At 41.6% G+C, this 26,081-nt stretch overlaps 1 protein-coding gene across 1 annotated transcript in view; it reads right to left on the bottom strand.

Moving 5' to 3' along the window:
* The window catches only part of DISP3 (dispatched RND transporter family member 3), a 2,757,501-nt gene that overhangs the window by 406,896 nt on the left and 2,324,524 nt on the right, over window positions 1-26,081 (bottom strand). The window contains exon 17 of the mRNA XM_044063608.1: window positions 4,153-4,279. Coding sequence (XP_043919543.1) covers window positions 4,153-4,279 — 127 coding nt within the window. The remainder of the gene's footprint in view (window positions 1-4,152; window positions 4,280-26,081) is intronic.

The raw sequence follows: 26,081 nt of genomic DNA, 5'->3' as shown, positions 1-26,081 counted from the left end.
ACTGGAAGCACCTTGTTATCTTCTCGGAGTCCTAATCACCTGTGCTGACTGCCAGATACTAGTATTAGAAAACGTACTCAGTCAGACAGTACACTGACTCACATATGTAGAGTCCACATAGGAGGTGTTTGATCCAGCCTGCAATGCGTTAGGGAAGAGGGCCGGTCCAGCTGGGTTTGCTGTTCACACCAAAGCAGCTCTCTAAGTGAAAAGACCACCTCCTCAGACACACCAAAGCAGCTCTCTAAGTGAAAAGACCACCTCCTCAGACACACCAAAGCAGCTCTCTAAGTGAAAAGACCACCTCCTCAGATTAGGATTTGAATTTTGTCCATGTGGATGTAAAGGCAGGCCCTGAGCAGATGGACTTGTAAGACAAGATAATAAGTTATCTTTCTAGCACTGCTAAGATTTATTTTCATTAAATAAACACAATGTGTTTCAAACTAAGGTCTACAGGTATCAGGTTGCTTTGAATGGAAAGCACCTGTTGTTAAACTAATGGAAGATATTATTTATTTATTTAACATTTGTTTACCAGGAAAGTCTGACTGAGAGTTCCTTAATATTTTAAAAGAAACAATATAACCTCCCAAGGTTGTGCTTCATAAAATATAACCTCCAAGGTGGCAACACAATGTACACTAAGTTTGTTCAAGGTATTTATTGCTACTAACTACTAGTTGTCTTCTGTAAAATATTGTATTAGCTGATGTATCTCTGTCATGGCTTAGTGATAAATTACTGTGGCTATGGTGTGCTGGGTCCTGGGTTCAAACCTTGCAGACGCTGTTTATTTGGGGTTGGGAGGGTGGCCTAATGGTTAAGGTGTTTGCCTTACAAACACAAGATGCATGGTTTGAGTCTCACAAAGGATAACTGACCAGGTTTAAAATGGCTCGCAAGGGCAGTTAGCTTAGTACTAACCTATGAACCTATGTTTGTTTATGTCTGGGATACTGTAGGGGGCCATAGAAACTGTGACTGATTAGGAACAGAAATGGACCCCTCCCCTATTCCTATGAACAGAGGCCCTGTTTAGGCTGAGATGGCAAGGAAGACAAAACGGGGGGTGAACAAGCTGACAGTCAATTCCAGAAGGACAGGCCTAGAAGCTACTGGCACTCCAACATGGAGCTGTAAAAGTTTTAGGCCCATCTAGTTTAGCAGTGGTACATGATGTGAGATCTGCAGTGGAAGATTCAAGCTGGGAAGAAGTATAGACTTATTTTATTTATTCAATATATTTATTTATCTTATTAATCAGGTGAGTGGGCTTTTAAGCAGATTCTCTTCAGCCATGATCTAAGCTCATTTCAGAGCCTATATTGTTATAACAACACAGAGACAATACCTTTAATACTATCAGTATAAAATGGCATAATTACATTTGTATAATCAAACTGGCATTTCTTATTTACATTTTATAAGATGTATTGTTCTTTAGTTGAATCTGACCCTTTGAGATTTGAAGGACTTTAGTACATCAGGCCTGAGGTTACTCATAGGTTCATAGGTTCATAGGTAGGTACTAGGCTATTAGCCCTAGGGCCTATATAAGCCTAGCCAAATGTACCCTGGCTTTCGCCACCCAAGAAAATTATTTTCCTGTGCCACTGTCGAGCAGAGCCACAGAAGTGATCCCCGGGGTGAATTTCCTATCTCCCATCCAATCATCAAGATTTTTCTTGAAGAGTGCTAATGAGGAGCTTTGTTTGATATAGATAGGTAATTTGTTCCAGAGTATGGGAAGCCTCTGAGACAGGAATCTATCCCTCCAGCATGTTCTGTTTATTGTGGTGACAAGGTTTAGGTCCCTAGAGTGTGTAGCTTGTAGGGACTGGGATTTCTTTAAGTGGAGCATGTCTAAAAGCTCTGGGTTTGACATAGCTTTGTGTGTTAGGCAGAGATTGCCTCTGAGTAGGCGATATGCAACGGAGTAAAGCTGCAGTTTTTTGAGACGGTCTGCATAGGGCATCTCTTTGAGGCCAGTAATCCTCTTTGTGAGGTATTTCTGTGGCCTTTCCAGTTGTTGTAGATGTCTTGTGAGGTACATACCAAAAGGGGCATTGTACTCTATAATGGGTCTAATGAGCGACGAGTAGAGGGGAACAATGACCTCTTTTTTCCTGGATGAGAAACCTTTTGTGATGAGGTGTGCCACATCGAAGGATTTCCTGACTACTGTGGCGATGTGATTATCAAAGGAGAGACTACTGTCCACCTGTGTCCCAAGGTCTCTTTATCACACTTTTGGTGTTAAGTAGACTACCACCTATGTGGTAGTTCATGGGTACTGAGTTTTTACCAAAAGGGATGAGAATGCACTTTTTGGCATTGAGCTTGAGGCCATGGCTTTGACACCAGGCATCTGCCTCAGCGAGGCCCTTTTGTAGGATGTCCACATCTTTTGGAGTTTTGATTATGGCTCCTAGTTTGCAGTCATCTGCCCCCATAATTTTTTCAAGGAAGTGTGTTACAATCATCCACCACCCTCTCTCACTCAGGGGCTCAATACTGAGGTTGGTCCTTTTCAGTGTCTTTATAAGCAATACTGCAGTAGGTCTTAAGAAAAAAGTCTGTATTTATTTTCTTGGTGATACTAAATTGGAAAACTGGACTAATAAACAGGTCAACATCAAAAGCATACCATGTGATTTGGCAAGACTAGAGAAATGTTCTATAACGTGTCAGCTTAACTTCCTCATGGAAATACAAAACAATGCATCTCAGAAGGACAAACCACAGGAAGAAGTACACGATATGAGAAGAAGGAGTAGCAATTAATAGGCAGGGTAAATAACTTGAGAGTAGTCATAGCACATGACCTTAACTTAAGCAAGCAATGAACTTAGCAGAGGGCAGGCGGGGTGATGGGTTACGTTAAAGCAGGAAATGACAGGCGGGGTGATGGGTTACATTAAAGCTGGAGACACTAGATAGATATAAGAAGCTATTATTTTTATATACCGTGATGACAGGACCTAGTTTTTCTGAATACCAAACACTCTTCTGTAAACCTCTAATGCATAACAACATAAGAGGATAAGGCAGCTCAGAACATGGCAACAAGATTCATAAAAGAGAGACTATATGGGCTAATAATAAGACAAGAGGCATTATAGATACTTTGAATTTTCCATATGGAATCCAAGGAGTCAGAGCAATTACCTGCTTTCTAAAATGCAATGCAGGTAACAGTACATTGTGGGTAAGAAATAAGGTAGTATTATTTCATAGAAAGGGTGATGGATGATTGTAACACACTTCCTTGAAAGAATTATGGGGGCAAACATAATAATGGAATTCAAAGATGTCTGGGACTGATATAAGGCAATTCTTAGAAGTTGTTTTGCTGTGTCTTTCGGCTTTTCTCGGTTATGGGTCACCACAGCAGAACTCCAGTCCGCTAATGATTGGCAGTAGATTTTTACATGCCGAGTTGCCAGCCCTGATGCACAACCTCCAACGAAGGTACGCCCATTCACGCATGTCTCCAGATAGAAGACGCTTTAGCTGGGAATCGAATGGGACAACGTCTTACTGTGAGGCGAGAGCGCTACCGCAGCACCACCACCGCAGTCCAAGGTAATTCTTACAAAGAATAGTAAAAACAAGCTGTTTATTAACAGCAGTTTGTAGATTAAATCTGGCAGCTGGCACAGAAAGTTAAGGTTGAGAGTTTTAGTTCTTGTGGAACTGGGTTTTATTCCCTCAAATCTCATTTGCCTACTGTGTGACTTTGAGCAAGTCACTTAACTAGACATTCCTCGTGGGTTGCTCCTGAAAAAGGACTGTGTCCAGTGGTCCTACCTGGTTAACAACTGGGTGTTACTTTATTATTATTATTATTAGTTACATGAATGGTACATTAAAAGGCCACAAGAAGATATGTTTTCCTTCTTTTATCGTGACATTTGAGTGAAAGATGAATATAATACCCAGCATTTATCAGACATTTTATATAAATGAAACACAGTTATAACATTGCAGAGTTAAGGCAAGCATATTTTCATCCCCACAAGTTACAGAGGTTATCTGAGTCTTTTGACATTGGGCTTTATGCTGCAATTTCACTCTTTAATTGTTTTATAAAACAAAACAGAAGAAAATGTGTTACATTGCAGGATACATAATGTATGAGAAATGTACCTGAAGGTAGACACTGGGCACCTCCGGGCTTCACCAGCTCAGCATTGTTGGCAATTGCTTTGCAGATTTTACAAAGATGATCAATTTCCTTGAAGAGGTCAAAGGTTTCATCATAAATAACACTGCCCTTTCAAAAAGAGAGAGACACAGAAAAGAAATACAACACTTTAGTGAAAAATATTTTTAAGCAGCAATAAGAGGTACTGCTCTATTTTGCAAGTGTGTTAATTAATGCATCTGGCAATGAATAAAAGTGCTTTCCTACATCCACTTACATTTTTTTTAAATTTCTTCCAAATTATAGAGAAAGATAGCAGTGATAATTAGTTCCATCACATTCTTACTTTTCTTTATAAAAAGAACAGCTTGTTCTTAAGGTTCTTCACAGTTCAATAATCCTCACAGTTAAATTAGTTTGAAGTGCGGAGTAGTTCAGTACAGTACGTCTGATGTAAACCTGCACCCTAAGTGTTAGTACATGTACATCCTAAGTTAACAGCAACATGCACAAAAGAAGGAAAAAAACAAATAAGGATGACACTATCTCAAAAGAGCATATGACTTGTAGAAATAAACCAATAAGCTAAACATGAAAACCAACTTAAGGACATGTATGGCTTATCTGTAGTAAAGCACTTATCACAACAAGAAGAATAAATGCAGCAAAACAGACAAAGGAATGGAAGTCATTGATATGCTAGAATATTTGGAGTGTAGAACTATTTAATATTTGATGTAGAGAGGCCTTAGCTAAGGAACAAACAAGACTTTATCCTTATACGTATTTTGCCCTAAGTAGAGTTGTGCAAACTTCTGCAGCTAATGCCTCAGAAATTGGACAAACCTGCAAAAGATTTCTCCAGCTGTGTGTTGACAGAATACAGCTATGAGAAAATATCAGCTGAACTAGCTAAACAGGGCAATGAATTAGGTTAGTGCCTTAGAAATGAAAATCAGCCGTGTGTTTGACACACTAAGACCTAGCACAACTTCTTTTAGTCAGAGGGTAAGAAAAGTCTGCAACTCACAAACATCAAGGTGAAGTTTTAAAGTAGTGAACTGGTTGTTATTGTGCATTTCACTGAGTACTACATTATTAGAACAATACAGGTTTTTCTAAATACACACAGGGCCCGATTCCAAAAGACATGTTCTCGGCGTAGTGACTTAGTCTGACAGCAAGTCATGGAGTAAAAGATTTACTCTGAGAGCAAGTGTTTTGGTATCTGGCCCATAAGTCTTAGAACACAGTGATTGCATTAAGTTTCTTTTCATTTTCAACTGCTTAAATGTTTGCCATATAGTTTCTATCTCACAAATGGAAGGTCTGGGGTTCAGAGTTCACCCCTGATTACTGTCTCGTGGAGTTTTCCAAGTTCTCTGTATACCCATATGCACTTTCCCTAGATAAAAAACAAAAAAAGAACCACGTCCAAAGCACAAGGCAGAAGTTTGAAGTTTTAATCCAAAAGCATCCAAATTCATGTGCTAAGCGCTTTCACCATTACAAATGGCTTATTCAGAGTAAGTGAAAATCATCCATTCCATACATTAAATACCCAAACAATTACTCAAACATCCAATAAAAATTAATTAGACAATTGAATAATTGCTAACCAAATTTAAACACTGGGTGTATCCAGTATCTCTCTGCTTGGAATGACATGATTGACAGAACTCAATGACTTGCCACAGATGTCCTACATCTGTCATCCCTGGGTTTCCAGGTACTGGCTAAGTGTATTGCCACCCCTATACTGCCTTATTAGGCAGTGTTCCAAAAGTAATTACCACCATAACAGCTAGACATGTATGCAATCTGAGGGTCATGCTGCCTAACAGTAGACATCTGTCAGGATGCAGTCACGCATGGCAGTTGCTGGAGTGGAGGACATTAATATGTCTGCTGTATTGAAGAGGTGGTTCACAGCAGCAGATAGCAGACCTGCAGTATCAGGCTATAACACATTCCACAGCTGTCAGCCCCCAAACATGGACCACACCAAACCTCCACAGGTGACGTTGTCTCCATATTCATTATGGCTAGGAACACTTCCAGACTAGTATCCCAGCATAATGCATTGGTGATACTTCCGTTACAACTGCCTTGGGGTAATAGTGCAATCCAGACCATAACCTGCTATGGGTCAACATCTACATCCCTAGACTGTCAATGCACATTCCTCAATACCCTGCCATCTACGATGGTCCAACGCAACACTGACATAGTATGAGACTAGAACTACCCATCCATCACCTGGGGAAAGTAGTCAAGTGCCAGTACAGTGGCCAAACACTTCCTGGGATTCATCATTTCCAATGCCCTGGACCAGCTCATACTGACCCCTGGCAGAGGATGCAACAACCTTGACCTGTGTTGACTACCTAAATATGGGACAGTTGCTCATCCACAGTTGTCAGTCCCTACCTGGTGAGATCCACACAGGCTGTAATCAACATGGAACTCAACATATCAGCCACACTTCCACAAAGGTAACCACCTTGCAAAACCACTCCAAAACTGACTTTGCAGCCATAAAAACAAGGGTGGATGACTTCACTGCACCCATGGCAATGGGAAATAGCTGCATGACTGTCAAATCATACACATATGCATTGTACAAACAGGTACATGAATGCATGGTACTAGCCATAGCCAACAGAACCCAGACACTGTCCTCCAAACACTGGGAGACAATGTGATGGCCCCCTGCCATTACTAAAGTGTACAACAGAAGGAGGACACTGTTGCAGAGAAAGGTGGTGTCCCATGACTGTTGAACTTCCTTATTAGCCTCAAACACAACTTGGGATCCCTCATGGAGTCCCTTACAGGCATCTATGAAGGCAAACATGCAGCAGACACTGATGACAATCACAAAGGCCTTTGATAGTTACATTAACAACCTCCACAGAATTAAACACAAGTGCTGTGAGTTAATGCACAATGCTAATACCTATCCTGAGACAACAGATATTGGCCACAGTCTTGGCAACGCATTCAGTGCCAGCTTTACCCCTCTCCCCTCATAAGTGTACAATCACAATGGCAGATGAATGGCAGGCACCCAGCAGTACTGCAGGCCTGCATTCTCCACAGTCAAGAATACATCTTCCATGGGACACCAACATATCCATGGCTGTGTTCTACATGACATAAAAAGTGAGCTTGGACAACATCTGTGTGCCCTGGTCAGTCACAGACACACCGCAGGCTTTGTCGCTCAAACATGGTACACTGCTACAGTCTTCCCTCTCCATAAAGGGGTAGCATCTACAGACCCTGGGGATTATTGGCCCCTTAGCCTGACAAGTCTACTATGTAGGGGTATGGACTGCATCATCAGGAACCTGATATGGGTGATCTCCTAACTCTGGACCCACACCGTTTAGCTTTGTGAATGGCAGATCATGCCTGCTCAATCTGATTGACGTCTTTGACTGAGTCACCAGGGCTGTGTATGAAGGTAAGATACTGCATACAGCCTACATCAATATGTCCAAAGCTTGTGTTATCATCTCTCAGTGAGGGATTATTGATAAACCCCACAAACTAGGCATCAACACATATATCATTGTTTGTTTTGCAAACTGGTTCACAGAATACAGAAGTATGACAGTGGCAAACTCCAGGTCAGACTGGCAAGTAGTCACAAGTGGAGTCCCACAGGGATCAGTACTGGGTAGTGTCCTGTCTAGCATCTATTCTCAGGAGAGCAGGCCAACACAGAGGAACTCTGGCTGGCCAAGTTCACAGAGGACTGCAAGCTGGGAGCTATCATTGACTCCACAAGTGATGCACACATCCCACAGAAAGGCCTCACTGAGACCACTGAGTGGTGTGGAAACCATGCCCAGAAGCTTGACATCATAATATGCATCATCATCCCCCTTGGTAAAACACTCAGTTCCCAGTAAGCACCACACGGATGGGAGCCCAATGAACACTGTATGCATTATAATAGATCTGGGGACACAGGTTGGCAGCAACTTCTCCTTCAAGCACTACATTGCACTGTGGTCAGGAAGTCCTTCTTTATGGCACATTGCATTACCAAGGGTTTTGCATCCAGGAAGACAGAGGTAATGATCTCTGTCTACTATTCCCGTATTAGATCACTCCTCAAGTATTATGGCCCATTTGCCACTTATCTCACTAGACACTTGCTATAGCTGGGGAAGCACCTCACAAAGGGGTTCCTAGGCATTAAACACATCCTACACAGACAGACTCAACAGACCCAAGTTATTCTCTGTGTCATATCACCTAATTAGCAGCTATTGTATCTGTACTTGACTTACAAAGCCATGTCTGACCCATCTGGTTTAGGAATGCTACATATAAAACCATCCACACCACACACTGTGGAGACCTATACCTCACTACCACAATCACCACAACATGTTGTTGGGACAGGTCCCTCACCAAGAGACTGCACATGCCCTGGAATACACTTCCCATACATGTCATGCAGAGCACCTAGCTGACCCGGTTTCAGAGAAACATGATGAGTGGATGGGTAAAAGATAGTTCAACCCAAGGATCACTGCAGTGGCTATACCTGATAAAGGCACTGGGATGTAACATTGGGTGGCAAAATGGCAGGGCCCTTCTATGTGCTAGGCTTGTTAAGGCTCCTGGGCCATTATATACTACACACTTGTGAACCTATGAAGGGAATGACATCAGCAGGACTGATAAAGTAGTGCAGTGGGTGTTTAACCTATCAAAATACTTTGTCCTACAAACAGACACACATACACACACACTTGCCAGATGTGAGAGTAGAATCCCTACTTAACTAGTAATGTGTATCACAGTGTTACACAGTTACCACATACAAAACAGGTATGAGGATCCTTGTTGGCAGAGACCACGCAGATAAAACCGTGTTAGCCTCCCAATATCCCATAACATTGTTTGCTACTCCAGCCCCACAAGGGGAGCCCATCGCCACACCCTGTTTCTGTAGGAAAAAATCACCGTTAAAGGTAAAACCACATACGCTTACTGGTATAAGAGTTGGCCAAAGGTGCTGATATGGGGAATGACATCATTGGGACTGATAAAGTAGGGCAGTGGGTGGGAAACAGATCAAAATACTACTACTTACAAACATACATACCCACACACACATTTGCCAGAAGAGTAAAACCCCTACCAACCTAGTCATTTGTACTATAGTGTTAAGCATTTATCACATGCACTACTGAACTTACAGGGCTGACAGCTGGCCAAGGTTGCTGATAAGGGACTGACATCATCTGGACTGATAAGGTGGGGACTGTGAAGTGTTGTGGGTGGGAATGGCATAAAACTGTTTAACCTATAAACAAACATACAACTCCCGCAGTCTTGCACACACAACTGTCACACACAAACTTCTACATTTGCCAGGACTGATATTAGAACTCTTACCTAACTAGTTATTTGTACTATCATGTTATGCAGTTATCACATGAGCCACAGAGGTTATGGGGCTGAGGCCTGATGGAAGGCACTTCTAAGATGACTGATATCTGCAGGACTGCTAAGGTGGGGAAAGGGGATGTGTACTGGGTTTGAATGGGCCCAAAAGCTTTTAGCTGTGAACACATGCACACACTTTTACATTTGCCGGGACTGAGATTAGAACTTATACCTAACTATTTGTACTATCTTGTTATGAATTATCGCATGTGCCACAGAGCTTATGGAGCTGAGGCCTGTCGGAAGGCACTTCTAAGATGACTGATATCTGCAGGACTGCTAAAGTGGGGAAAGGGGATCTGTACTGGGGTTGAATGGACCCAAACATTTTTAGTTGTGAACACACACAAGCCCACATGCACACTTTTACATTTGCCAAAACTGAGATTAGAACTCCTACCTAACTAGCTATTTGTACTATATTGTTATGCAGTTATCACACATGCCACAGAGCTTATGGGGCTGAGGTATGATGGAAGGCACTTCTAAGATGATTGATATCTGTAGGACTGCTAAAGTGGGTAAAGGGGAAGTGTACTGGGTTTGAATGGACCCAAAAGCTTTTAGCTGACACACACACACACACACACACACACACACACACACACACACACACACACACACACACACACACACACACTTTTACATTTGCCAGGACTGAGATTAGACCTCCTACCTAACTAGTTAGTTCTACTGTCTTGTTATGCAGTTATCACATGCACCACAGATCTTATGGGGCTGGGCCTAACAAAAGTGACTGTTATGGTGACAGACGTCTTCAGGACTGCTAAGATGGGGCAATGGAAAGTGTACTGGGTGGGGAAGGCCTGTTCATTCCTAGATCCTACTGACATTTCTCTAAGTGTATGAGCATCCCCAATGTGTCCTTCTATAGTACATGTGGGACTCCATTCCAGGGATTGTTGTACTCCAGTCCTGTTTGTTTTGTGCTACAGCCATACCTGTCAACCTGTTGGTGCAGGATATCTGGAGATAGCCTATCAAAATGTGGGGAAAATGGGCCATGCAATGATTGTGACAATTTCTCTCAGTAATGTATGGGTTGCAAGGGTTACAGGACTGGTTTTAGCAGACATCTGTCATATATGCCATTTGACACTGTCATGTACTGTTTCAGTACCTGGTGACATACCTCCTCAATTCATCACAGTGATTTACCAGAGGAATACAGGATGGATGATGCACACACAAGGTTTTTGGGCCAAATGCTATGCATTCTTGCACTATCCAGCCTGTTGAGGGGTATGCCTACAAGCGATTGACTGCTGGTGCTGTGGAAATGGTCCAACACCTTGGGGATATACTACAATGGTGGAATCTCTGTGCATTTATGTTCTGGCCTGGTGTGATTTCCAGTCCACAGTTGGGTAATATAATTCAGAAAGGATCAGGGTGACAGGCAGACTCGAGATATATTTGTAGGGGATAGGATATGTGGGTGTGTGTGATCTAGACAGATATGTTTGGCTGCAGCTACCAGTACTTTGCATTGGGCTGTCCTCAATGGTTGACCACACTTGGAGGGTTTTGTGTGTGTCAGACTGTTTGACCAGCCTGGAGGTGTATGTTTGTCACACATATATGTATGGCCCACCTCATTTTGCTTGGATGGTCACATGTTAGGGTTAGGATGTTACATAGGATGAGTGATCATGGAAGGGTGTGTTACTCCCCATGGCTGTGGCCCAGAGTTCTGTGGGTGCAGACATGTCACCATCTTCCAGGGTTAGGCCTGCCTGCAGTGGGTGCATTCCCATGTTTACCGAGTCCTGCCTGTCGATTGTACAGAGTATCACAGAATGTCCACATCCATGACTCATATATCTTGTTGGTTACCCAAGCAAGTGTGGTTTTCCTGCACAGGTATTTTGCAAGTCACCCAGGGTTGAAGTCAGATATTACAGACAGTTGACATTGCAGTTTCAGACTTTGTACCCATCAGACATTCCATGCTACTACAAATCATTCCATCAACGTTATAACATTATTCGAGCAGTATTTCACAGGTGTCCTTCTCTTTAGACCTTCATCACCCCATTATTCATGGCTCTGTCCCATTTTCTGACTCCCTGAGGCAGGCAGGTTTGCTCTTTGCAGTTGTCAGCATGGTCTTTCTTTGCATTTTGTGGACTGTGTTATGATGGTGTTGTGGCACCCAAGACACTCCCTAAAGGGCACTGTGGGTGAGGGATAGGCAACTGCCAGAGGCCTGTAGGCCAGATATGACAGATGCAGGCCATCTGTAGCAGGGCAGTGCATTCTGATGATCATATGTTCCCAGGCTGCCTACAGGAGGCACCCCTGGGATAGCACCAGTGAGTTGACTGTGGGTGTTACTGACAATTGCTTTCTATTACTATTGTGCCATCAGTCTGGGTTCCTAAATTACATCTAGGAACATGTTACTGCATTTCTATGCGATTATGGGGGGGGGGTGACACAACTTACACATCTGCACAGACTGTGCTGATATTTGCCTAACATTTTGGTCCCATGTAGCATGGCGGTGTGCCCTATTTATCAGACTACAGACATAGCATCAACCACAGGTCAGATTGTTCTGACATAGACATGTGCAGTTTCAGACATCTTACTTTTCAAAGCCGTACTGCCACTGCCAGACTTGCTATGATATCACTGTGTAAGAGTCTGTGGGTGGGGATTTCATGGGTGTCTATGTGGGGGCCTTTTCCAGGCATTTCTGTATCTACAGCTGATCGGATGTGTGGGGATGGTGATGGGTATGGGACCCCCACTTTTACATCCATGCATGTGACCTATGACCCCCCCCAGTTATTTGGCTCACCACATCTACTGCAGTAGTATTTGTCGACTAGGGTGCTCCTACATGGTGTGGGTAGGGCAGTACTAGGGATACTCATCCTGCTGCCCCACAGAGCTGTTAGTTGTCTGCTGCTATCCCAGTTAGCCAAACCATTCCCTTACATGCTTGATCAATACCACAGATATGCTATCAGAATAGTCTGCCCCATTATTTTAATTTGTTAGAGACTGGCTTACCTTGTGCCTGCAGCTGTTGTGAGGGTGGTGCTTGAGGGATGACTATGTCGGATACCCACTATACACTGCCTATACATGGTCAGGTATAGGTGGTGTGATGCTTGGCAACCATTTTACTATATGTGTGAGTCAGAGAGAGAGAGATCAGTCCCTGGGATCCTACAGTGTCAGTGTATGTGCTATGTGATGTGTTGCCTCTTTGCTAAGGCCAGGGCATACTGGACACACTTCTGTCTGCCTACAGGGGCAGGCTCAGGATGTTCCTCCTCTGAGTCACTCTGTGCCTGCAGGGGCCTTGGCAATGGTGGGGGGCTGTGTGGTTCCTCCCCATTTTGTTCCTGCTGCAGCTGTTTCCACAGGATCATATTGTGTAGCATGGCACATACTATGACCATGTGTGCACATGCGGATGGAGAATACTGCAAGGCTCCACCGGATATGTCAAGGCAATGGAACCATGACTTGAGCATCCCAAACACATGCTCTATGATGATCCTGGTTTGTGCATGTGCCTCATTATAGCATTCTTGTGTTCATGTGTGTGCATTTCTGATGGGTGTCATCATCCATGGCTCCAGTGCATAGCCATATGGGATGCCCCCCCCGGAAAACCACTGATACAGCTGTGAGGCATGTCAGATGTGGGAGTTGTGATGGCCATGCTTCCTTTCGAGCTGTCATGCCTCTGTTTTGCAATTTGCAGAAATGTATTCAGTTAGTAACTGAATACATTTCTGCAGGTTACACTATTCCTGCACAGACACCTGCCTGCTTCCTGGATTTCTAATTCATCTTATTTGCATGGTTTTCACCAGCAAATGAGGTAATTAGCATATAGCAGTTGTGTCTATGCAGGAATAGTCTAGAAGCACTCGTGTACGGCCTGGGAGCTCGATCCTGGATCGCTCGTCAGCCATATTGCATGCAGAAGCTCTTGCACTATTCCTGCACTTTGTGCAGAGCTTGATGAATCCAGGGGCTGGGCTATCTGAGATGGGAAGCACACTGATGGTCTCTAAGTGTATTTGTTTTATTGACCAATGGGCTCAGAAGTAGGTTAACTTGCTGGTATAAATTCAACATTTTTGCAATGAGCTGCTAACCATGACAGTGCCCTGTATAGATGCAAACATCTGGAAACATCATCTATTTTCATTATGCCGTGAAAGTTTACTGTGCTGTTTATCATTTTTGCACTTATTTCAAGTTTAAAGTTGCATTGTCAAACTGCTGTCAGGGCTGATGTTCTGCAATGAGAAACATTGTATCTAGTGTTTATAGTTAGTATTAGACATCTGTTTGTGGTGTGAGGGCTGCTGTTCTGCACTGAAATACATTGTATCTAGTGTTTGTAGTTAGTATTAGGCATCTGTGGTATGAGGGCTGCTGTTCTGCACTGAAATACATTGTATCTAGTGTTTGTAGTTAGTATTAGGCATCTGTGGTATGAGGGTTGCTGTTCCGCACTGAAATACATTGTATCTAGTGTTTGTAGTTAGTATTAGGCATCTGTGGTATGAGGGCTGCTGTGCTGCACTGAAATACATTGTATCTTGTGTTTGTAGTTAGTATTAGGTATCTGTGGTATGAGAGTTGCTTTCTGCACTGAAATAAATTTTATCTAGTGTTTGTAGTTAGTAATAGGCATCTGTTTGTGGTGTGAGGGCTGCTGTTCTGCACTGAAATACATTGTATCTAGTGTTTGTAAAATAGTATTAGGCATCTGTGGTATGAGGGCTGCTGTTGTGCACTGAAATACATTGTATCGCGTGTATGTAGTTAGTATTAGGCATCCGTGGTGTGAGCACTGCTATTCTGCACTGAAATACATTGTATCTAGTGTTTGTAGTTAGTATTAGGCATCTGTTTGTGGTATGAGGGCTGCTGTTCTGCTCTGAAATACATTGTATCTAGTGTGTGTAGTTAGTATTAGGCATCTGTGGAACAAGGGCAGCTGTTCTGCACTGAAATACATTGTATCTAGTGTTTGTAGTTAGTATTAGGTATCTGTGGTATGAGGGCTGCTGTTCTACACTGAAATACATTGTATCTAGTGTTTGAAGTTAGTATTAGGCATCTGTGGTATGAGGGCTGCTGTTCTGCACTGAAATACATTGTATCTAGTGTTTGTAGTTAGTATTAGGCATCTGTTTGTGGTGTGGGGGCTGCTGTTCTGCACTGAAATACATTGTATCTAGTGTTTGAAGTTAGTGTTAGGCATCTGTGGTACGAGGGCTTCTGTTCTGCACTGAAATACATTGTATTTAGTGTTTGTAGTTAGTATTAGGCATCCGTTTGTGGTGTGAAGGCTGCTGTTCTGCACTGAAATACATTGTATCTATTGTTTGTAGTTAGTATTTGGCATCTGTGGTGTGAGGGCTTCTGTTCTGCACTGAAATACATTGTATCTTGTGTTTGTAGTTAATATTAGGCGTCTGTTTGTGGTATGAGGGCTGCTGTTCTGCACTGAAATACATTTTATCTAGTGTTTGTAGTTAGCATTAGGCATCTGTTTGTCATGTGAGGGCTGCTGTTCTGCACTGAAATACATTGTATCTAGTGTTTTTTAGTATTGGGCATCTGTTTGTGGTATGAGGGCTGCTGTTCTGCACTGAAATACATTGTATCTAGTGTTTGTAGTTAGTGTTAGGCATTTGTGGTATGACGGCTGCTGTTCTGCACTGAAATACATTGTATGTAGTGTTTGTATTTATTATTAGGCATCTGTTTGTGGTGTGAGGGCTGCTGTTCTGCACTAAAATACATTGTAACTAGTGTTTGTAGTTAGTATTAGGCATCTGTGGTATGAGGGCTGCTGTTCTGCACTGAAATACATTGTATCTAGTGTTTGTGGTTAGTATTAGGCATCTGTTTGTGGTGTGAGGGCTGCTGCTCTACACTGAAATACATTGTATCTAGTGTTTGTAGTTAGTATTAGGCATCTGTTCTTGGCATGTGGGCTGCTGTTCTGCACTGAAGTGCACTGTATCTAGTGTTTCTTAGTTGGTATTAGGCATTGGTTTGTGGTGTGAGGGCTGCTGTTCTGCTCTGAAGTACATTGTATCTAGTGCCTGTAGTTAGTATTAGGCATCTGTTTCTGGTGTGGAAAAGCGCACATGGGTATGGAAAGTTTTAGATTCAGTAAGCGCTGTATAGAGGTGCTCATCCCTTACAAACCAGGTAAACACCAATGTATGCTAACTACAGCATAAGCAGCTGAAATTGCATGCTAATCAACCAATCCCACATGGTAGAGCTGTTCAATAAGCTATAAAGCATCTGTGTAGCGTCTGTGCTGATTTGTCCTTCGTATCCCAAAACTTTTGGTATACAGCCCCAGAAAGGAGTCGACACAGAGAGAACCATATCAACTGCAGCATTTACAAGGTAAATCTTGAACCTGCAGTGCATTATATAATAATAGAAATGAGTGGCATATCCTTGTGTCACACTAAGACAGCAACATATCCTTGTTTGTGCCATAACCGTAACTCACCTTTGCCCCGCCACAAAGAACAGGAAAATGAAACAGTTTGCCTACAAACCATCTTTGAAATGCAGAAAGTTCTATCAAAGGAACTGTCTCTGAACCATTTGTACATATTTATCACAATGCATTCCATTGTCATGTACTGGCTATCATGTATACCTCTGAAATGGCTTGACAAACATGCCCATACCATTAGTACACTTCTAAGTAATGCATACATATAAAAGTGTAAAATCCTTTGCTTCAGAATTTTCTAAAATACATTCCAGCATATGCAGTATGTAGCTGGACAAACTGAAGCATACCTTATGAAGTCCAATACTGCTCTGTGCAGCTGTATCCCAAAGTAATGGCATATCTTTACTCTTCTCCACATAAACAAGTCTCCTCACCATCAGTTTGCCTAGCTACACAGTTGCCTTTTTATATGGTGTAGAGTCAGGGCTGTCAGCATGGTGAAGATGCAAATGAGGTGAGAACTCATTAGAATTGCTGAAGCCGAAATAATTGGATCTGTGTAGGGATGTAAACATAGTGCAGCCACTCCCACAGTGTTTGGTTGTAATGGATTGCAAGTGTGACTGTTCAGTGTTTAAAGAAGGAAAACACAACAGCACTGCAGGCCTTAGTTCAGTGGGCATGTCAGAGCACATCTACAAGTAAAAAGAGAACCGATAATCAAACTAATTACCAAATGGAAGTAGATTAAAACACATACTCCCGGACGACAGCCAACACCAGCAGGATAAAAACATTTTTAATCCAGATATAGTAATAAATTAAGAGCTTTCTTCAGAATGAATTAATTACACCGAAGCAGCATTTAAATACACACATTAAATACATTTTAAAGAGGTATATCCCTCCACAAACACAAGTACAAATTCACATCCTAGCAATCATTAACACAACATCCCTAAAACATTTGTAGGAATTCATAATCTCCCATAAACGGGCAAATAGCTTAATAAATGTCTCTTATGCACCTAGCCTTGTATAAATTACCATAGGGCATTCGAGAGGAACCATAAATAAAAATGAAAAAGGATTAAAACGTTTTGTATAAATGTATGAAAAAGGGTTAAAACATTTTGCATAAATGTAAATAAACCTAATGTATGTTTATAACTGTACATAAATATAATAACATCATTGATAATATTCTGCTTATAAAAATCATGAATATACAGTAAAGTAAAATAACTACTGTCAAAGTTTTGAGGCTCTACATTTTAAGACGGATTTGATTGAGACATAATCATTAAATGTTGGAACATAAAAGCATTCAGTTTAAACTGCCAATATATCCCCCTGTAACAGAACGAATTCTCCCAATCTCCCCCTCTGGGATCCATACTAACCTGTTCTAAAATAGCAAAAGAAAACTTGGTATGTGTTGGTTGTACTAAAGTGTGCTTAAACAATGCATTATTGGGATTCTATACAAATGTTCATATATATATACGCTTACTCAGTGGTCTTTCGGTCTTTCCTACATAAAAACCTGTAAAACCCTACACAAAGCTAGATAAATGATCCCTTTACTAGAACAGTTACCTCTTTTGAAATGAACTTTGTTGTGAAGGTTGTTTCCTAAGGTAACATATTCTTCTTCACAAATATATTTACAATAGGATCAACTACCGCATCTCTTAGTGCTACCAGTATATTTAATTATTTTAGCCCTACAGTCACTTTCAAAAAAGTGTTTTCAAATTTTCCCTGCTTTAAAAACAAACTTAGGGTGTATACCCAGTTTACCTACCAACTCAGGGTTAAGCCTTAACATCTTCCAGTTGCTTAATATCACACTCTTTGCAAAACTAGTGGCATAGTTATATTCCACTGCTATGGCTCCATTAAAGTTATCTTTTAACTTTGTCTGTGTATTAAACGTCTCTAGTTCTTTGGTACCCAAAAGTGGTGTAAATTTTGACCCCCACCCTGATAGAACTTCCTGTGACACCTCAATGATAAAATGTTCTGGATAATTCCTGTTGATACATAACATAGATATAAATTTTATTTCATCTAAAAAATCATGATAGTTAGAGGTCATCCTTGCCACTCTAACCATTTGTCCTTTCACAACGCTTTTCTTCTGCTTAAAAGGGTGGGCACTACCAAATGATAAATAAGAATTACTACATCTTAGATCTAAAGTTTCCTTTAAAAATATAAATTCTAATGTCCAAATAATCACTCCCATTCTTTTTATAGGTGTATGTGAATTAAAAACAAAATCAGTGGTATTGTTTAAGTATTCGAAAAACATTCCAATGGAGCTTTTGAGGCCCTTCCCAGATAATAAAAATGTTGTCCAAAATTCTCATGTATAAGTTAATATTTCCAAAAACTAGATCCAAGAACATGTTTTGTTCCCAGGTCAACATGACCAAATTTGTATATAAGAGGTATAGATATACTGCTTTAAAAATTAATTATTTAAACCTTTTTGGCACCATTTGTTTGAACATGTGTGTATTTAAACAATGCTTCCATGTAATTAATTCATTTTGAAGAAGTCCTGACAACAACAGGATGAAAGAGTTTAATTTATTACTATATCTGGATTAAAAATGTTTTTTGTTTTTATCCTGCTGGTTTTGGCTGTCGTCTGGGAGTGTGCATTTTAATCTACTCACATCTAGAAAGTGTTAGATATAAGGATGTAAATGTAAGCAAGCAGCACACAAGTCACAGGTTGTGTTTCTTCACATTCAATCTGCCCTTCATTTTTAGGAATTCCATATTATATTATTTCCACTTAATATCCTCACACATTTTAGGGCCAATGACATAAAATGGCTTGCACACTCCATGTCTCAGACTTCTGCTCAGATACATGAAGAATGGCCAACAAGCTCAGAAATGTAAGACAGAGCAGTATATTTGCAAGCAATAACCATGATGGGTTGTTTGATCACTAGGTACACTACATCCAAAACTAATACATGTACAAATAATACTTGTATGGTTTGATATCACTGTAGATACTATTTCAGCTGGTTGTGTGCAGACTGACTTAAGTTCTTTGCTGCAAAGCAGTTTGTGTTAAAGAGGGAGAAGGCACCCATCCTGTGTTCTGAAGGTGCATTAGAGTGAGAGTTCAAATCCAGACCTATGCAGAAATACCTCATGAGTATTAACATGTTCTACTGTGTATGTCATAGGTTGCTTTTCTAAATTTCAACTACCTCTCGCTTTTCTTTTTTCTTTTTCTTTCTTTTTTTATTATTGGCAACTGTTTGCATGATGCGCCACTTAGCGCAAGCATGGCAGATGGAGAAAAATGACTGTCAGGTTTGGCTGTGCTTATCGCATTTGCAGGAAGTGCAGCAGTGGACAAACTGGACAACTGCACCACCCAGGAGGCAGGATACAGACAGCAAAAAATAGAAACTGGATGCATTCAGTTAATACTACTGGGCATCGCGCAAACCCAACAAGTAACACTGTTCTGCAGTTAACTGCAAGACATTAAAAATGATTAGTAAAATAAGGAATGTCATGTAATTAATCTTGTGGCAGCAGGTGTTAAGTGCAGGGCTGGTGTACAGATGATTCTGGGTTCTAGTACAGGGTGTGCGACTTTGTTTTACTGTTGTGATATTACAGTTTGTAGCAATGAACTGCAACATAGACAAGTGTTTTCTCAACCTTTTTGTGGCAACAGATGTAAGTATACGGCTGCCATATACATGGTCCTGGATTCGAACACTGGATATTCTATGCACTTTTACTGCTGTTCCACTTCCCATTATCATCGCTTTCACTTATGACACTTCATACGGTGTAGCTGATTACCTGTACATGGGCAGTGGCACTAGTATTGTGTCACTTATGCATTCAATTACCAATTATCACATTTACTCTTAAATGTATGACTCTGGGTATATTGTGCACTATGTTCCTGTAAGTATACTTCTGCTAGCTGGACCGCCATGGTCTTCACATTTGTTTAACAGACATACACAACTGCGTCCAATAACCTTAAATTTGCTTTGCTTGCTACTGTTGCACTCCACTAACCATCGGGCAAACACAGTGCTCAGAGGTGTGCACTGCCTAGCACCGTGTTTGTGCTATGGTAAGCAGAGTGCAACATTTCCAAACAGTGTGCGTGCTCCCAGTAAATGTCATGACTGGAATTGGTGGGAAACCATAATTCTCCATTGCTCCTGATCTGTGGAAGACATGGCAGGTGTTTCTGGAGAAGGTGTCAGATTTAGGGCACAGAGATTTTACTGGACTCCTAGTTAAACATCACAGTGCCAGGCTTCTGCAGGGGACTATTCTGGCTCACAGTATAAGTTAGAAGTTTGGCATAGTTTGGCGAAGGCAGTAACCAGTGCCAATGATATCCCACCCACTGGTGACCAATCTAGGCAATACTATAATGATCTACAGCAGAGGAAGTGGGATACCCTCAATGCTTGGATCAAGGAATTTAGGACTGCGGACATCCCACAACTGTGTAAGTATCAACTACAGAGAGTATGTGTAAGACTGAATATAGGCAAGACTGGTATTCATAATGGTCTTCTGTTCTGTGTTTTTTCCAGGGCTGCCATGGACCTGGTGGCCAGTGTAAGAACTTATGGGGCTAGATTGGGGAAGATGAGGGAAGTATGTGGTATGTATGCAGCAGAAGAGTGGTGTTACTGTAATATTAAAAGTTAAAGATAGCTTTTTGAGTACTTTACAGAGTTGTATCAGATTATTTATTTATTTATTTCCAGTTTAATTACCGGGGATGTCCACTGGGCTCAGAGAAACCGTTTTCAGTGGGGTCCCAGGGAAAAATATACATATATGTCAACTGTAAAAGCAAGTATGCATGCCTTAGTCTGTAGCACAAACCAAAAGTACAATATTAGACTTTAGTCAGAGATTGTGGGTTCAAAGACCACACTTCCCAATTATACAATACTGTTAATTCTTCAGTAATATTTAAATTAAAGTAATGCCTCTATACCAGTGGTACAAATGCACTGCTGTAAACTGTAATCAGGATAATTGGAACATGCATATGTGCAATATAGTCACATGTCAAGGAGTACTTGCCGCAATCTGTAGTATAGTGTGCATCTGCAAGGACCTGGTAGTCTTAAAAGTAAAGGTTAAGATAATAAAGTACAATAATTGTATTAATGCATTGTATGCCAGATATAAAGGTACTAATCTTATCTCTTTTTTTTCTCTCACCTCAATCCTTGTCTCTCTTTTTTGTTTAATTTTAATTTTATTTTACTTTATTTTCTTTTTATTTTTGTTGTATTTTATTATGTCTCATCAAAATGTGTCCACATCTACTATGTGTACCACATCACTAAATATACCACAGCACAGCAGGGTAGGCCCCCCCTTCACCAGCTCCAGCACCATTCCACAGCACATCTGGCACCAACTACTTGCCCCCTCAGGTAGTCCTACCTTGGAAGCTGGTGTTGTGGTACCCTCTGGGAGTAGCAGCAGATATGGTGATTTTATCACCTGCACTGAGATGCCAGGAATGGTGCATAGGGTTGTGCTCCACACTGTTGGTGCAGGCCTACACCGGCTGGAGAGGCTGTTCTCCTTCATTTTATGCAGTAGTAGGAAAAGGAGTAGAAAATTTCAAGTACTCCAGCCAGTGGTGCAGTTAGGTGACAGTGATGACAGTACAGTGGATAAGGACTTGATTCTCACTGTCCACCAGCTTGATGATCATGGGTTTTGGATGTCCCTACCCTCTCCCCAACCATAGTGTCCCCTAACGTTTTGTGTCCTTGTCTCTTGTCCCATTTGTCTTGTCTGTCTCCAACTGCTTCTTCACCTACCCAACTTACCAGACCAGGACATACCTACGTCCCTTCCCCAACATTCCTGTCTTTCTTTCTTAAGAAAAAAAATGGGCACCTGTCCCATAATAAAAAATTGTCCCATACATAGCTTTCCATTTCACATATATGTCTTCTTGACACACTTGATTTGGTCTAATGTGGCTATATAACATGATTGTGTGTGAGAGGTGACCTATGCCTGCCTGCACAGCAGTCTCAGACCGTGCTCTTCTGGAAATGATAGATATCTGCAATTCAAAAGGGACAAGAATAATTTGCTGCAGGGCTCTCAACCTAGCCTGTGACATAAACAGAACTTGCTGGGGAGACAGATATATCCCACAGTGATTCACACTCCTCTGTAATAGGGTCCCACTGCATGTGAACCAATGCTACTCAATGACCCTGTTCAAGCACAACCTTGAGTATCAGTTGGCTGATTGTAAAAGCACCTCTGGGCTGGCACCTATGTTCCTCATGGACAGGGCCAGTTGGTGCTCCTCATAAACTTGCTCTTCTAAACATGACCACTCAACTATGCTCAGTAAGGGTACTTGTGTTTTTACACAGCTAGGCTTCTAAACACCCTAGTGCTAGTAGGCTAGTGGCCTCATATGAACCCATGAAGCTATGTGCCTATGCAGGCCTCCCAAACTGTTGTCCCCCACATGGCCTGCTGATGTCATCTACTATAGGTTAATCTACACTCCTGTATAAATCAGACTTGTGCTGTGGTGCCTGCATAAAGTACTGGGTTCTGTAGTCTGTGTAGTTAGACAGGTAGGGGTTCTGTTCTGACTGTAGTCAATTTGTTTTGTGTGTGTGTGTGTGTGTGTGTGTGTGTGTGTGTGTGTGTGTGTGTGTGTGTGTGTGTCTAGACAGAAAGACAGAAATGTCTATCCTACTGTTACGCTCCAATGGCATGGATGGACAGTATTTTGATACCTGCAGATGCCTACACATCAGTGTCATGCTGCCCACCCAAAATCTGGTCTCCCACATGGCCTGCTGATGTCATGTAGTATACGTTCACCTGCAGTCTTGTAAATGCCAGACTTGTGCACTGGCTCTTGCGTAAATTACTTAGGTAGAGGTTCTATTCTCCCTGCAGTCAACTGCGTGTGTATGTGTGAGCTGTTGCTTGACATTATAAAGAGCATTTTACATCAGCATGTGGGACACATTTATATTCTCCTCAACAGACACTGATGATGTCATCAGCTATACAATGTTGTCAGAGACACTCTAAGTTGGACTTGAGCTATGACCCTTGGGTGAAGTACTGAGTTCTGTAGTCTGTGTACATAGACAGGTAGGGGTTCTATTCTAATTGCAATCAACTGGGTGTGTGTGTGAGCTGCTGCTTGACATTACATAAAGTATTTTACACCAGCACATGGGACACTGCAATATTAAATTAGATTAAAAGTCATGTCAGGGACACCTGTGTCCCTGCTGGACAGGGGAAACAGGTGCTGACTTTGAGGGAACATGGGCAAAATTCTTGGCTAAGCTTATAACGGCCTCCGGGTCTATAGCCTAGTATCATCCTATGACCCTAAGAACCTATATTCTCCTCAACAGACATTGATGATGTCATCAGCTATATCACATTTTTGGATGTCTAGTACCGCCACAAGGGCAGGGTTGGAGACTGACCTTGAGGCCAGGCAGAAGTCACTTCATCCTATATGATAAAGACTACAGTGACATGACTTTTAATCTATCCATATACATGATGGCATGGTTTGTAGGTCCTGTGTTATCTTGCTGAGAAAGCCCCATGGTGTCTCCAGCTGCTACATGTGTCTGGTGTGGCACATGTGAAAAAGAGCATTATACCCCATTAGTGTTGTAATGAGGTTTGACTACCATGCTGTCATACAATCATAAGAGCTCAATATGATGGTGTGACTTATGATGTGCACAATATAGGCTTTCAACAGCAGTGTGAACACTTGGTGGTCAATGTTCAGATATCTACATTTCTTCCCAGTGCTTGCAACACTGAGTTTCTGCATAGCAGGAATGTTGTTAATGATATGATTAACATGGAACTCCACTGTTCAGATGGACAACATTACAAACACACATGTCTGCATTTATCTGTACATGTGCCTTTGTCACCATTCAGTTGTTTGTGTTAGCTCCTCCTGTACTATGTTATCACAATTGATGGACTCAGTGATTGCACACAATATACAAGAATTAGCTAACTCAGTAAGGCAAAGGCCATACACTTTAGCCTGAACTGTCGAGAAATGCAGTTCAAACAGTGAATGGCCAAGCACAAATCCCTGGGGTTTGCCAGTGGTGACATCTCTACTGGTACAGGTTGATTCACTAAATTTCATATGATGTGTTCTGTCAACAAGCGAATTGCTTACCCAACATCTGATGTAAGGTTTAATCTCCAGCTTGGGCGTTTTCTCAATGATACCTGCCTGTGTGATTGTGTCAAAACCCAACACCAGATTACAATAGGCAGTATGCACTGTGTTATGTTCATGCAGGCCTATCACACAGAATCAATGGGCATTGACAACATCATAGATCATCTATGGCATGACTCAGCACATACACCTTCCTGATACTGTTGAATACACAGTTCAACACACACTCCATGTGGCCTATGTTCCCATACTAGGGAGTACATAAACATGCATCCACCTGAGTTGGGGGGAGACAGTACCTGATGCATATATGTATATAGAGACATCCTGATTCTTCTTGACTGTGAGGCAGACCAACATATCATCATGGACGTCTTCTACATTTACACTAGTAATATTCCAGGTGTGTGCAACAGACCTGTGTGAGTTGTTAATGCTACATCATGTCTGTTACATCTGATAGATGTCCTCAAAGAGGTCATCAAGGGCATGCATGATGACAACAGTATCATCTTGTGGAACTTGACCAGGTCAAAGCATATGACACAAATCCACACTGAGGTATTCAATAAACACTACCATATGTGGCCATGAATAGCTATATCTGCAAATTAATAGACCAGTGCCATTTGACTGTGTTGAAATGTGTGAAGTGACATACATCACAGGTCCAGTGATCAGGTTGGTACATTAGAGGTGTCTGCTAGGCCCTTTCCTGCCCAGTAGTTAAGGGATGGACATCACAGATGACATCCACATGATGTGTCCAAACAACTTGTGGGCAATCATTGACTCTAAGAGTGATATTACTATAATACAGATGGTATCAACACATAACAAAACTGCTGCCACAGCCATGACAACACCTGCATTGACAAGAAACATGGAGGGATTTGTTGACTCAGGAAGCAGACACACCACCCTAATATAATGTGGACAGAACACCCTATAATCAGACCATGAGGCATGTGGTCTGTGTCCTCGGATAGAGGATAAGTGGTGCATCCACCAGCATGTGGTCACAGTGCTGACTACTCCCTTGAACGTAACACAAGTACTGGGTATGTGAAGCACATGCAGATCAGAGGCCATAATACCTTCATTGTCTCCAGCCTTCATCACACCAATAACTGTGTACAAAGCACCCTTCTCCATGTACCTCCATACACATCTTTCCGTGATGTGTAACTAAAGTGTACCACTTTTGTCAGAGTATGCTGTCACACAGCTTATTGGCCATACCCAGCTATTCTTTCTGTGGAATGCACTTGACTATCTGATGATGCGGAACACCAATCAAATTGCTACACCACATGCATGTGTGCTACCTGTTCTGCACATGCACACACTACATACATAGGTGTTTGATGACATTAATGGAATGCATGTCTATATAAAAAAGCAAAAGCCCAATAGAGGGAAAAACTGAGAGTTGATTGGTGGGAAGTACTTGTGGACATTGTATACATTACAAAGTAATTGCAAAAACTAGACATCTTATAACATGTACGAGTGAGTGGGTGATATATATGGCTGTATGCCAGTGTGGCTCTTTTTATGTAGGACAAACATCTTAAAGTTTGAAACAACGTATAGCATTACATATTAGTGATATTATCTGCAAAAGGGTATGCAGTGCATTATATAAACATACACTGGTTCACCCAAGGGCACATTTCATATACTTGGGTATTGACAAAGTAGCAGGA

Source organism: Protopterus annectens, chromosome 2.part1 (assembly GCF_019279795.1).
Source record: "Protopterus annectens isolate FY-2018-M chromosome 2.part1, PAN1.0, whole genome shotgun sequence".
In the NCBI taxonomy this organism is placed as follows: domain Eukaryota; kingdom Metazoa; phylum Chordata; order Ceratodontiformes; family Protopteridae; genus Protopterus; species Protopterus annectens.
The sequence above is the reverse complement of the archived record's forward strand: the minus strand, read 5'-3'. Positions and strand labels throughout refer to the sequence as shown.